This window comes from Durotheca rogersii (genome assembly GCF_024521655.1).
Source record: "Durotheca rogersii strain YMJ 92031201 chromosome Unknown GGS23scaffold_19, whole genome shotgun sequence".
In the NCBI taxonomy this organism is placed as follows: Eukaryota; Fungi; Ascomycota; class Sordariomycetes; order Xylariales; family Xylariaceae; genus Durotheca; species Durotheca rogersii.
Genome location: NW_026251250.1, coordinates 661819 through 673882, shown reverse-complemented (window position 1 = coordinate 673882; position 12064 = coordinate 661819). Strand labels below are relative to the sequence as shown.

Sequence of the window (12064 nt, the reverse complement as noted above, 5' to 3'; positions counted from 1 at the left end):
GTAGGGACCCGCCGGGGGGGGGGGGGAGAGAAGAGGGGTACACAATGGGTGTTGTCTTGGTTTAACTGTAGGTAATCTGGACATGCAAATTTCGTCTATTGCCTGAATGGTTCGTCGATAGGGTGGCTATCGTAGGGAGTCCCCAGCGGCATGGGTGGAGTTTCCTCGGCGTCTCCGAGAGTCTGGTAGTATTATCCGTTGTCACCTTGTCCGGAATGGTAAAGTGTCTATGCTGTTGCTGTCTTGGGCTTGATAAGAAAGGACCTAGGTATGGCAGATACGTGATCTTCGTTACTGAAAAGGAACTACGTATGGAAAAGAGAGCCTTGAGCCCTCTGCGGTAGGCTTTTTGAACCACGGATGTATCTATATGGATGGTGCCTGGGGGTTGGGAGTATGTTTTCGTAAGCAATGTAAGAAGACCGCAAGTAGGAGCCAGGGGTTATGGCTAGGGAATATTATTAGAGAGTAGAAGGGAACAATCGAAAGAGAATTGCTATCGTGGTGTTCCAGCCCTGATTATCCAGTCCCCGCAAATTTGCCCGTAGCCTGTCTCTTCGCCGTTCTACACCTTGGGGATTCCAGAAGTATCGACGTGTCTATTTCGGGAGGGACGCAGCAGTGTTTGTGGAAGATATTGCTAGTAGTATAACTCACATAGAACATGCGGACGCCTGCACTGCCTGGCCGGAGATGTAGGCTGACACGGCTTCCTACGCCGCAAACGGAGACGAAAGCCTTATGAGGGGCGGCCTGCTGGGCTAGGAATTGTCACTCAAACGAGGTAGTTTGTTTAAACGGCGGGCGGGTCTAATTTCTCTATGTCGAAGTGACTACATTAGGTATACTGTCTAACTCCCGCAGAACAGCTCTTCTTCCCTGACAGGAAGTTCTCCCGAGGTTCTACTATGCGTCCTCAGGCTACGCCTTGCTCTTGTTCCTGTCTATGCACGTATGGCGCGGTCTTCTATGTGCTCGATCAGTGGGCGAACCTGAAGTCTAGCCTCTTGTTTCCTTGGTCCGTAGTCGTCTGCAGGTAGTTTAGTTGTTCCTGATAGCTAGTTAGCAACCTCATCTGTCTTCCGTCGGCATGTGCGTCTGGGCGCCATCGCTCACCTCGCGAGTCATGGCGTTCCACTTGTTGTCCCTCTGCTTGTTGCGCCAAATGTAGTACGCCTTTACGAGTAGGTATATGACGATGTTGCCCGCGCAGATCGCAACCAGTTGCCGGTTGCCGCGGCGGTCTGTTAGAGAACTGGTGTTAGCTTTGTGGGGCATAGTATCGGTCTACAATAATGGCATTGCGCATACACTCAGGCCTGTCGTCGGCGCGATATATATTCGAGTATACAATTCCCGAAACCTGGACAAACATGCTGTCGAAGTTGTCAGCGTTCGTGCTTATTCAAACCCGGAGTAAAAATGGAGGGACGAGGGGGGGCTTACTTGTAGACCGCCGCGGAAACTGTTCGCGCTCTAACGGTGTTCGAGTTGCGGCTACACCAGCCTACTTGTATAGCATGGGCTGGATCGGCCATGTCAGCAGCTGTGGGACGACGGTGCGTTGAGGGCCATACGTACGATACGGGTACGAAAGCAAGACTATGAGTACGGCGTATTTTACCCATTGGGAGGCGTCGCTGGGTAGCACAGCTAGGGCGATGATATTTGGCAGGATCCAAAGCTGCGCAAACGCGCCGATCAGAGACCGCTCGTTCCACACCTCCGAAAAGAAGGTCGCGATCATCATCTTCGCGGCGGTTAGTTGACGGCTACTAGTAGCGTATTGTTATATGCTAGGATAGAGAAAAGTCACTTACCGCGATAGCGCCGGTAATTTGGCTCGGAATCGAGAGCAGGTTGGAGTTGAAGGTGTCAAAGCCGAGATTCCGGAGCGTCAGGGTCAGATATTGGTCGGGAGGCCCGGTGGGGATGCCGAAGACAAGCCCGAGGAGGTAGATCGGCCAGATATCGTAATCGCACAGCGACTTCCACAGCATCTTGAAGTCGACCGCCTGTCGATTGTGCATGTCGCCCTTAGAGGGATCGTCTCTCAGGATCCTATTGACCATGATGGTCTCCTCCCGTTCGGTGAACCAGCCTTTGGGCCGGAAAATGGTCTTGGTCTGAGTCGGAGACGGAGCCATCTGGAACCACGAGTAGATACCTATACACAAAGTGAACAGGCCTTCGATGAGGAACAGCCATCTCCACCCTTCCCGGCCGTGGTGGCCTCGGAGCCGTAGAATGCCGTAGGCGAGGATAGGGGCGATGACGTCGACGACCCTCAACGTCGTCCAGAACAGAGCCAGGCGGAAGGGAAGCTCGGTGCTCTTGAAGAAATAGGACTACAATAGCAGACACGTCAGCGTTTGTAACGACCGGCCGGGGGGACCAACGCGGAGGGTCGAAGACACTTACGAGGTACAGGACGATGTCGGGGATAAAGCCACCTTGGAGCAGGCCCAGCAGGGCCCGGCAAGCCAGGAAGCTCGATCTCCCACTCAGCCAGAATTGCGCAGCTGCCACGATGCTCCACAAGCACATGATAGTAGGTATCCATCGATCAGGACCTGGCGTTTGTCTTAGTTCCGGTAAGGAGGAAAACGGCGAGTTAAGGTAGCGCAGTCACTGAAACCTACCAACTTTCTTGCTGACCAGCTGCGACGGCAGCTCAGCGCACAGGAATGCCAGCCTGAAGACGGTATTTCCCAGGTTGTAGTCTACGGAGAGCACGTCAGCACTATGGATACGACCTGGCGTAGCTTGGCGCGACTATCTCAAGTCCTCACCGTTCGTGGACAGGCCCATGTCTTCGAGGAAGTTGTCCGTGTTCGCCTGGGACAGGTTGCCGCGGTCCAGATCGAGGGCGAAGAAGGCGGTGCAGGCCCACAGAGTGATCTTCCAGTCCAGCTTGTTGATGAGCGGCAGCTCCTCGGCCCATGTCCACCGCGCGCTCGGGTCGAAGCGGTGCAAGTTTTCGTACTTCTCGGTGGGCAGGAAGTGCTTCGCCTTTTCCGGATCGTCGAATACGGAGGGCTGGGTCGCGATCTCGTCCAGATTCACCTGCTGCTTGCCCCGGCGGAACAGGGTCATGATCGGGAGGACGGGGGGCTCTGTCTTCTGAAGCTCTTGCTGCTCGAGGATCCGCTCCCTCACCACCGCCGCCGACTCTTCGGCCTGCTTCTTCTCCGTCGAGGACAGCGACTCGGCCCGAGCCGCGGCCTTGTCCTTCGTATCAGCCATGGCGTCTGAACTGTAAAGCGATCGGCTTAATGCAGAGGTGGTACTGCTACTTCTTATTCCTTAGAGGCATGCCATTTCAGGGTCGTAGCATGTCATGGGCGGCAGCCAACTTTTATACCTCTCGTTCTCGCATCGCTTCCCGAGCTTCCGTGCTCGTGGCGGCCCTGTCGACGGTATCTTGGCACGAGCTCGCCATCCACGATGGTCCCCTTCGGGTGCTATCAATCGTTATCATCATCGCTGGATTGCGGAAATACAACCGTGACCGCCGCGGGTTTGGGGACAAATCGGGGAAGTCCTCAAGGGGAGACGCGCACAACTGGAGCACCTCATCGCAGGCCTTGATCACGAATGTGGCTAAGAACCACCACACCAGCATATGGGTTTGTGCAATTCATGGCGCGATGGCGGCATTGCCAATGGTTCTCGTCGTCCACCGCGCCCAGCGTCCAACCACGGTAACATCTCCGTCCCCCCTGGCATTTCCGGCTCCCTGGGTCCGGGTATCTGGGTGGCTCGCTTCCCTGGTAAGCGAGTAGAAGTATGGCCGATTTGATGCTTCGAAGCTCATTCGTTCCAAGAATGATGCCAAGGATCCCCATTCCTCTCTCCCACGATCCCCCCGTGACGCAACCCAGCTGGCCGCGTGGATGCGAGAGCTGATTGATATGATATGAATAGCTATGGTAGCTATTACAGGGAGCCTCATCGGGGATGCGATCATGAAATGAACGTATTCGTACCACCACAACGCCACGCTCTTTGGAGCTCTGAGACGACGATGATCCGATAAGACATAAATTCCCGCCGCCCTCTCCCATTAGCCTAGAGAAGTCGTAACTCGTGAATCTTGGTTCTATTCCTACCTACGCCACTAGACCCAGTTGACTTTATATCGTCTTTCTGGGAACATATTGCGAATACAATTGGGCATCAACTTCAACCTCGGCAATAACTTCAGCTCATGCGCCAAGTGGCGATAGCCAGCTGAGCGCGAGCGTGTTGTGGAGTTCGTAGGATAAGATCTAGTAGGATAAATCACGAAGGTGAGGCTGAAGAGTCAGATGAGCCGACAGTAGATAGAATTCAGCCGTTGGCCTAGAGTCTCGCGTACGCATAGCAGAATTGCCGATCTGGGCGCTGGGCGACATCTAAAGGCGCTATCTTGGGACTTCGAGCTATAGGGCCTGGGCGACGATATGATACAATACGTGGAAGATTAGAGGTGACCAGACGCCGATAAGGGTCAGCATTCAGTAGTTGGCTAGTCGGGGGATTCAACTTGTTAAGTAGTCGTTAGCTAGTTGGGGAGAACCAAGCTATAACAGGCCGTAGCTTGCACGGAGAGCTGCCGGAGAGCACGGAACAAGGCTCGGGGAGTGGATTTCACGCGAGAGCCAAGAGATATCGTGATTGCGCGTTCCGGCGATGAGGGACCCGTCCGACAAGAACTAACAGACTTGGCGCAGGTAGCTTCAAAAAGGCTTCTGCGGATATAGTCTACCGAGAATCAGCCCAGGAACGAAAGAGAGGGGTCGGAAGAGAGAGAGAGAGAGAGAGTTAAGAAAAGGATAGGCGGTTAGGATGTCGCCATATGCGCCGAACTCCCGACTCTCATAACCCAGAATGACAATCTGCCAGTAAGGGATGCAAAAGAACTCCACGCTCTGCGTTCGGTGAGTCCCAATGCGGTAGATTCCTTGCTTAACGCGTGATTTAACAACAGGACCACGCGTACATCAATCAATCAATCACGCATGTGAGCGTGTCGATTAATAGTCCGGCGCTGGTTTTCCTAGGAGTATCAGTATAGTTGCTCTTGCTTAGGACGGCGTGCAGATATCATACCTGTTAATCTATTCCTAACTCCTCCGTTCGCTTCTATCCACCCCCCCCCCCCCCCCCCCGTGAAAGCATCTGTCCTCGCTTATACCTGAATCTCGATCACCCACCTACCTACACTGATACCGATGCGAGCATGTCTAGTCTCCCATCTTCCTAGTATGAGAGTTTTGTTGGACCGCCCCCACGGGTTCCATCCCATCGTCTAGTCGCCCCTAATATAGGCACCTATGATATCCTACGCATGACCCGGACCAGAGCCAACCATCGTCTCGTCGGTCCTTTTCACCCTCGCCAGGGATTTGGAGATGCGTTTACGTACTCGAGAATGACCTGGAATCCTCTACATACAGGTCCCATCGATGTAGTAGAGGCCCATTGAACTCGCCGGAATGAAAATCGAGTGTATTCTTATTCGTAGCCTAGACGACAACTAATAGTATCAATAGTGACTGCTTACACCACTATGAAGTAAGCGACGAGGTTCCTATATGGAATAAAATATGACGGAGGATTCATTAGCGATGAGAATCCAACTCGAGCGGCGGAAGCGTATTGATGGTGTCGGTCCCTAAGGTGGTAGTAGAGGCCGTTCGGCTGCGAGACTGGCTCCCCGTAGCTCGCTTACCAGAAAAGACGGCTTGTAGTATGCGAATGCGGTCCTGATAAAGCCCGTTGCTTGACAGCCTGCTTACTCCGCGCAGCCAGCATCGCCAATCACCGGCGTGCAGGAACCCTGGGCGCAGAAAGGCAAGGTCGCTACCAAACTATGGAGAGTGATCTATCACCGTGAAGGATCGGACTGCCTTAGTCAATGCAACTGTCCATGCACCCAACTGCACCCCAATGCTGAGTCGTGAGAGCGGGAAGGAGAGCGAAGTGCCGTAGTGTATGCAAGATTCGACTACTCCTTGGGACCGAATAACGACCTGCGCCGAGGAGGATTGCGGCGGCCGCTAGGATAGGGCCCTATTTCTGTATCTCGGGATGGTTGCGGCGCGGAGAGGCCATGCGTACGCCGGAACCGTAACTCCGCACACGCCAAGGGGCGCGGATAAGCTGCAGGGACATACGCTTCCTCCTCCTGCGTCGTCCTGAATCGTCATATCCCTTGCTGAAGAGGCATCATATAAAACAGTCTCGTCAGGTCTTACAAACCGGTTTGTTTCCATGCTTCCGCTTCTGCATCTTGATGCACCTCCAACACCGCCTGCGAGGCAGGATAGTTGGCCGCTGAGATGAGTTCGTCTAAGTAGGTAGTATCCCGCATCTTTGGGGCGTTGCTATTCTTGACCTCAGACATCGTCGACGTGGATGAACTTGCTAACGTCACCAACGCATCGGCTGGCCAGCTGAAGGGACCACATAGGAGAGTGTCGCTATCGACTTCGCATCTTGTGACGAGTCGGGAATTTTCGAGGCTAGGCGCAGCATGGCGTGGACACGCAACGTACCGGATGATACCCCAACGGACGGCCCCGTGCTCGTAGCCGTCGCGAGCGCTCTAACCGGTCTGTCCTTGTGCTTCATATTTCTTCGAGGTTACGTTCGGGGAATACTGCTTCACGCCGTCGGAATTGGTACGTCAACACCACCTGCTCTAGCCAGTGCCCATCCGTACGACGCCGATATGTTAACCGATAATACTCTCCAGACGACTGGGCCATATGTATCACTTGGGTATGAGCCTCTCCGAGGTGGCTTGCGATCGTCGACTCCTAACGATCTCGATAGCTCCTTTCGTGTAGTTATACCGTAGTCTCGGCCATACGTATGGGACCTCCCAACCGAATTCCGGCGCGTAGTAGACGCTAATGTCGACTTCTCAGAGACAACATGGGGCTTAGGACTAAAGAATATAGACGACATACCGGACCAGAATGTGTACATGTTCGGATTGGTACGCTTGCTTTCTGTCGAATCTCCTATTGTTATTGTCGGTCCCGTCTAACATGTGCCCCTCTAGTTGCAATATGCGGGTTGGCCCTTGTAAGCGGTTCCGTGGCAGCGATGCGAACCGCCGTCTTCGACGACACGTTTCCTAACATCCAGCTTAGGTATATACTCAGCGTTTTGGGGTTTAAGATTAGCCTTCTAGTGTCTTATTTCCGATTCGTTCCACAGGGAATGTGCAAATATGGCGTGTCCTGCGTGCTGGCGCTCTGTACGCTCTTCCACCTAAGCATGCTATTCATCCAGGTTACCTTATGTCAACCGGTAATGCCAACAATCGCTGTACTCATGCGCGGTTGCGACGAGACTGACCCGGAAGCAGATCGCGATGCAATGGGACACGACGGTCACGGATGGAAAATGCATTGATAGGATTTCGTTCTATCTGGCCATGGCGTCGTTGACGATTGTCCTCGACTTCTGTGTGTAAGTGGTATCCGGACGACCTTTCGGCGGGGGCGACGTCTTTGGAGAAAAGTGGCCTAACTCTCCCACTCACAAGCATGTTTCTCCCGTTCCCCGTCCTCACCAAATCCAAGATCCAGACGCGCTCGAAGGTGGTGCTGCTGGGCCTCTTTGCCCTCGGGCTCTTCGTCACCGCCACCCAGGTCGTCCGCATCCAGTTCATTAGGGACCTTAGCAACCGGCTCAACTCGGCGTCGCTGATCCAATGGTCTACAGTCGAGATCAACCTCGGCATAGTCGTGGCCTGCGTGCCGGCGCTCCAGCCCATCCTCAAGAAGTTCCGCGGGAGGGCGAGCCAGGGGTCCTCGCCGTCGGAATCGTGGAGGGTCTCTGGGGCCCAAAGCGCGTCGAGAAGGTCATGGGGGATTGCTGCGACGCGCGGACCCCCTAACAATCACGACGATGACGTTGACCATCTGTTCAATCGTGCAGCGACGACAGAGAGCCAGGACTCGATGCGGACCTTGAGGGAGATGGAACCCGATATTACCAAGCAGGTCCCCCTCATCCAGCCGGCAAGGCTCTCACACGCGTCGGGGTCGGCGGCCCAGATGAGAGGTTGGCGAGATGTTAACGGCATCTGAGAATTGGATGATGGAGATGAGAGGTTGATTTGGATAAATTACCTATCTCCACGGCAGGTATCTTGATACGCGCCTCTGTATGCTTATATCGTATGTATACCTATGTATGTACTCAGTATGCGCGTTTTGGCTAGTCTCGCTTCCTGTGATCCCATGATGCTAAGTAATCAACCAGTAGGCATGCGAATCTTTAGGATGCTGAGCCTGTGCCTCATCTATTAAGGTAACAACTAGGAGCTAACCGCTAATTAACGAGCTTTATATACGGCTCCTTTCACAGTGAATATTGGCTTATCTCCTAAGGTGCCGTTGGCAGTGAATAAGGCAGTGAATAGGGTGGTAGGGATCCACAAGGGTCAGTAATGGCCTAGTAACTGCCTATATGGTCTATGTACTTACCTCCATGTTACTCGGTTAGGTACCTAGGTACCTAGGTTAGGTTACGCGCACAGGTACGTACCCACCTAATTTCTGTCCTTCGTCCTCCGTCATTTTGTCAGGGACCTTCGCGGGGCAAACTACCACTCATTCCTTAGCGGTACCTTACCTTGCCTGTCCTTCGCCGTAGCCTCCTCGCCTTACCTGTATTTTTGCCAACCATCCAGTAGAAATTCTGCTGCCTCTTCTTCCCTGAGTCGTGCTCCGTCTTCATATTGTCACCCAACTTCTGTCCTTGTGCTTTATTCGCTCTACTCCCTACATCGTTGCACCCCCGTCCCTTCCGCGCTTCTCTGCCATTATGTCTGCTGCTGTGGTCTCTGCCGACGATGGCCTCGAGCCGACGCTCCAGTCCATCCTCGACCAGAAGACTTTGCGATGGATCTTTGTCGGCGGCAAGGGGGGCGTAGGCAAGACGACAACCTCGTGCTCCCTCGCCATACAGCTCGCCAAGGTCCGCCGTTCTGTCCTGCTCATCTCCACCGACCCTGCCCACAACCTGTCCGACGCCTTTTCGCAAAAGTTTGGCAAGGAGGCGCGCTTAGTAGAGGGATTCTCAAATCTGAGCGCCATGGAGATCGACCCGAACGGCAGCATCCAAGACCTCCTCGCCGGACAGGGCGAGGACACTGACAACTCGATGGGGGGCATGGGAGGCATGATGCAGGATCTAGCATTCGCCGTAGGTCTACCAAGCATGTATCGTGCTGCGCGCTGCCCAAGCTAAATTTTCTCTTCAGATCCCCGGTATAGATGAGGCCATGTCCTTCGCCGAAGTCTTGAAGCAGGTCAAGTCTCTCTCGTACGAAGTCATCATCTTCGACACCGCGCCGACCGGCCACACGCTCCGCTTCCTGCAGTTCCCGTCCGTCCTCGAGAAGGCCCTAGCCAAGATCTCCCAACTCTCTTCTCAGTACGGACCGCTGCTCAACGGCTTCCTCGGCAGCCAGGGCACCCTACCGAACGGGCAGAACCTAAGCGAGATGATGGAGAAGCTCGAGAGCCTCCGCCAGACCATCTCCGAGGTCAATACGCAGTTCAAGGACGAGAACCTGACTACCTTCGTCTGCGTCTGCATCGCCGAGTTCTTGAGCCTGTACGAGACGGAGCGGATGATACAGGAGCTGGCGGGCTACGGCATTGACACCCACTGCATCGTCGTGAACCAGCTCCTGTTTCCAAAGCAGGGCAGCAGCTGCGAGCAGTGCAACGCGCGGCGGAAGATGCAGAAGAAATACCTAGATCAGATTGAGGAGCTATATGACGAGTTCAACGTCGTCAGGATGCCGCTCCTCGTCGAGGAGGTCCGAGGCAAGGAGAAACTCGAGCGCTTCAGCGAGATGCTAATCCATCCCTACGTACCGCCCGAGTAATAAGGCGCGGATGCGACACGGATCAGGGCAGGTGGTTTAAGGGGGTATAGCACGGCGTTACAAAGTCCCTTTTTTTGCTAGTGGGCAGCACCCAAGAGGACGGCCGCCCTAGAGGATCACAATAGAGGGAGAGACTGGCATGGATTCTGGCGTGTAAACTCATGCGGGCAGAGGGACCAGGCACGAGACTTCTCCCTGCTTGACGAATGATTCCGGCGTTGATAGAAGAGGGACAATGCGATACGACGTCGATATTCAATTTTCTGAGGTTACTCTAATTCCTCACCAACGGAATAATGGAATCAGTTAAATCATCTTCTACAAAGGCTCCTGTTTTTATTTTTATTATTTAATGGCTGGGGCATCTTTCCGTTCGCTGATATAGAAAGCTAGGTCGATTCTACTGCAGGATGCCATAAAACGAAAACCATTCAGGCTGAGCGAGGAGAAGGCGGTATATTTCGCCGAGGCCTTTTCGAGAGGGCGTATGGGACGCGGGCTTGGAGGTTATGCCGATGCCCGAAAGAGGCCTGCATAAAGTCTTTCTACCTACGCTGGAATGGTCATCGATGACACGTTCGCGGGCTTTTTGGATTTATGGATTTGTCAGGCCGGTATCGCGTTAATCTCCACCCCATAGGTCGACCTGTCAGCCCTGTTGGCAGATAAAAGGGCGCTTGAAGGGGCAGAAGGACACACTGCCATCGGTTTCTTCGAGGGGTACAACGGACCACCCCTTGAGACAGCTTCAGTTTGCGAGAGCAGGTATCAGGAATCGCTATTACTCCGTCCTCTCCTTCTCTTTCACCTCCCCTCTTCTTGGTCATGGAGGAGAAGCTCCTACTTCCAATCAAAGTGTACAACGCGCCGCACGGGCAGGGTCCGAACCCATGGAAGGTGATCATCGTGTTGGCGGAGCTAGGGCTACCGTATGAGATCGCGTGGATACCGTACGGAGAGATGAAGTCGGAGCCGTACACGCTACTCAACCCGAACGGGCGGGTGCCAGCCATGGTGGACCCGAACCGGGGCGGAGCAGGTGGCGTGACACTGTGGGAGTCGGGTGCCATCATCAACTACCTTATTGCGACGTACGACCGTGAGGGCCGGCTCCGGTACGGCGACGACCGCCTCGAGGAGAAGTGGCTCCTCCAGAGCTGGCTCATGTTCCAGATGAGCGGCCAGGGCCCCATGTTCGGTCAGAAAGGTACGTCGGCCCCGCACATACCTCTCACCCTCGATATTCTCATGCTGGCCCCGTCTCCCTGCTAGGCGTGGGTAGATGATACGCAGAAGGGGCGGAAGAAGAGGGGGTGAAGAAGAGGGAGGGAGAGATAAGGTGACGAAACAACTGACTCTTCTCACCTTGCGGAGCAGTATGGTTCACGCACTTGCACATCGAGCCGAACCTGCGGACGGCGATCGACCGATACGGCAACGAGGCGAAGCGAATCATGGGCGTGGTGGAAGCGACGCTGCGCAAGCAGCGGCAGAAATTACAAGCAGAGCAGCAAGCGGAGGAGACACCGGTGTGGCTCGTCGGCGACAAGTGCACGTACGCGGACCTCGCGTTCGTGCCGTGGAACACACTCCTCGACACGGTTTTCCCGCGCAGCGACGCGGGTATGACGCTGGACCTCGCGCGCGAGTTCCCTGAGTACAACCGCTGGCACCGCAACATGGCGGCGCGGCCGGCGGTGAGGGGCGTCCTCGCGCACAGGGAGGAGTGCATCCGCACCATGACGAACACCTCCTTCCAGGTCGTCGAGAGGCAGGCGGACGCGGCCAAGCTGCCCGAATATGAGCCCTCGGTCGGAGTCGGGGGGAACTAAAGAGGGACAGCGACGGCGGGGCAGCGCGTGTAGCAAGAGAACCTCGGGGGGCCGTCGTGCTGGGTAGATAGGCGTAGGTGATCGAGAGTGGAAGTCTTCGTGGTTAAGGAATTAAGGGGTGGACGTAGAGTGCATACTTAGCTACTTAGCCTAAGCGTTGGCATGCATGCCATTTACTGTCGTTATACCCATGCCTACCTAGGTATCTCGCTTGTTCTCTCGCTTCGTCCGGACTTCAGGATACGAGATACCTACCTACTCAGCGTAACGGGCCGGGCGGTAGGCATTGCGAGATACCTCCCTCCTCGAGATCTGTATGAGTAGAGATAGA

The 12064-nt window shown here is 54.7% G+C and overlaps 4 protein-coding genes across 4 annotated transcripts; 3 read left to right on the top strand and 1 right to left on the bottom strand.

Moving 5' to 3' along the window:
* Nucleotides 1-979: 979 nt before the first annotated feature.
* On the bottom strand, nt 980-3096 carry GGS23DRAFT_606452 (MFS general substrate transporter; the record flags this gene model as incomplete). The annotated part of the gene is made up of 9 exons (XM_051519905.1): nt 980-1051; nt 1117-1244; nt 1312-1376; nt 1447-1525; nt 1582-1750; nt 1821-2348; nt 2422-2573; nt 2643-2723; nt 2793-3096. The coding sequence occupies 9 exons, from the start codon at nt 3094-3096 to the stop codon at nt 980-982; spliced, it is 1578 nt and encodes a 525-aa protein (XP_051369996.1).
* Nucleotides 3097-6520: 3424 nt separating this feature from the next.
* On the top strand, nt 6521-8244 carry GGS23DRAFT_612247 (uncharacterized protein; the record flags this gene model as incomplete). Its single annotated transcript, XM_051520472.1, has 5 exons — nt 6521-6668; nt 6743-6768; nt 6848-6988; nt 7364-7467; nt 7544-8244. The coding sequence occupies 5 exons, from the start codon at nt 6521-6523 to the stop codon at nt 8088-8090; spliced, it is 966 nt and encodes a 321-aa protein (XP_051369995.1). The 3' UTR covers nt 8091-8244.
* Nucleotides 8245-8573: 329 nt separating this feature from the next.
* Nucleotides 8574-10314, top strand: GGS23DRAFT_161315 (anion-transporting ATPase). Its single transcript, XM_051511445.1, has 2 exons — nt 8574-9210; nt 9269-10314. Exons 1-2 carry the CDS (start codon nt 8830-8832, stop codon nt 9899-9901), a joined length of 1014 nt encoding a protein of 337 aa, XP_051369994.1. The 5' UTR covers nt 8574-8829; the 3' UTR covers nt 9902-10314.
* On the top strand, nt 10315-11814 carry GGS23DRAFT_161316 (glutathione transferase). Its single transcript, XM_051511446.1, has 2 exons — nt 10315-11108; nt 11279-11814. Exons 1-2 carry the CDS (start codon nt 10727-10729, stop codon nt 11731-11733), a joined length of 837 nt encoding a protein of 278 aa, XP_051369993.1. The 5' UTR covers nt 10315-10726; the 3' UTR covers nt 11734-11814.
* Nucleotides 11815-12064: the final 250 nt, after the last annotated feature.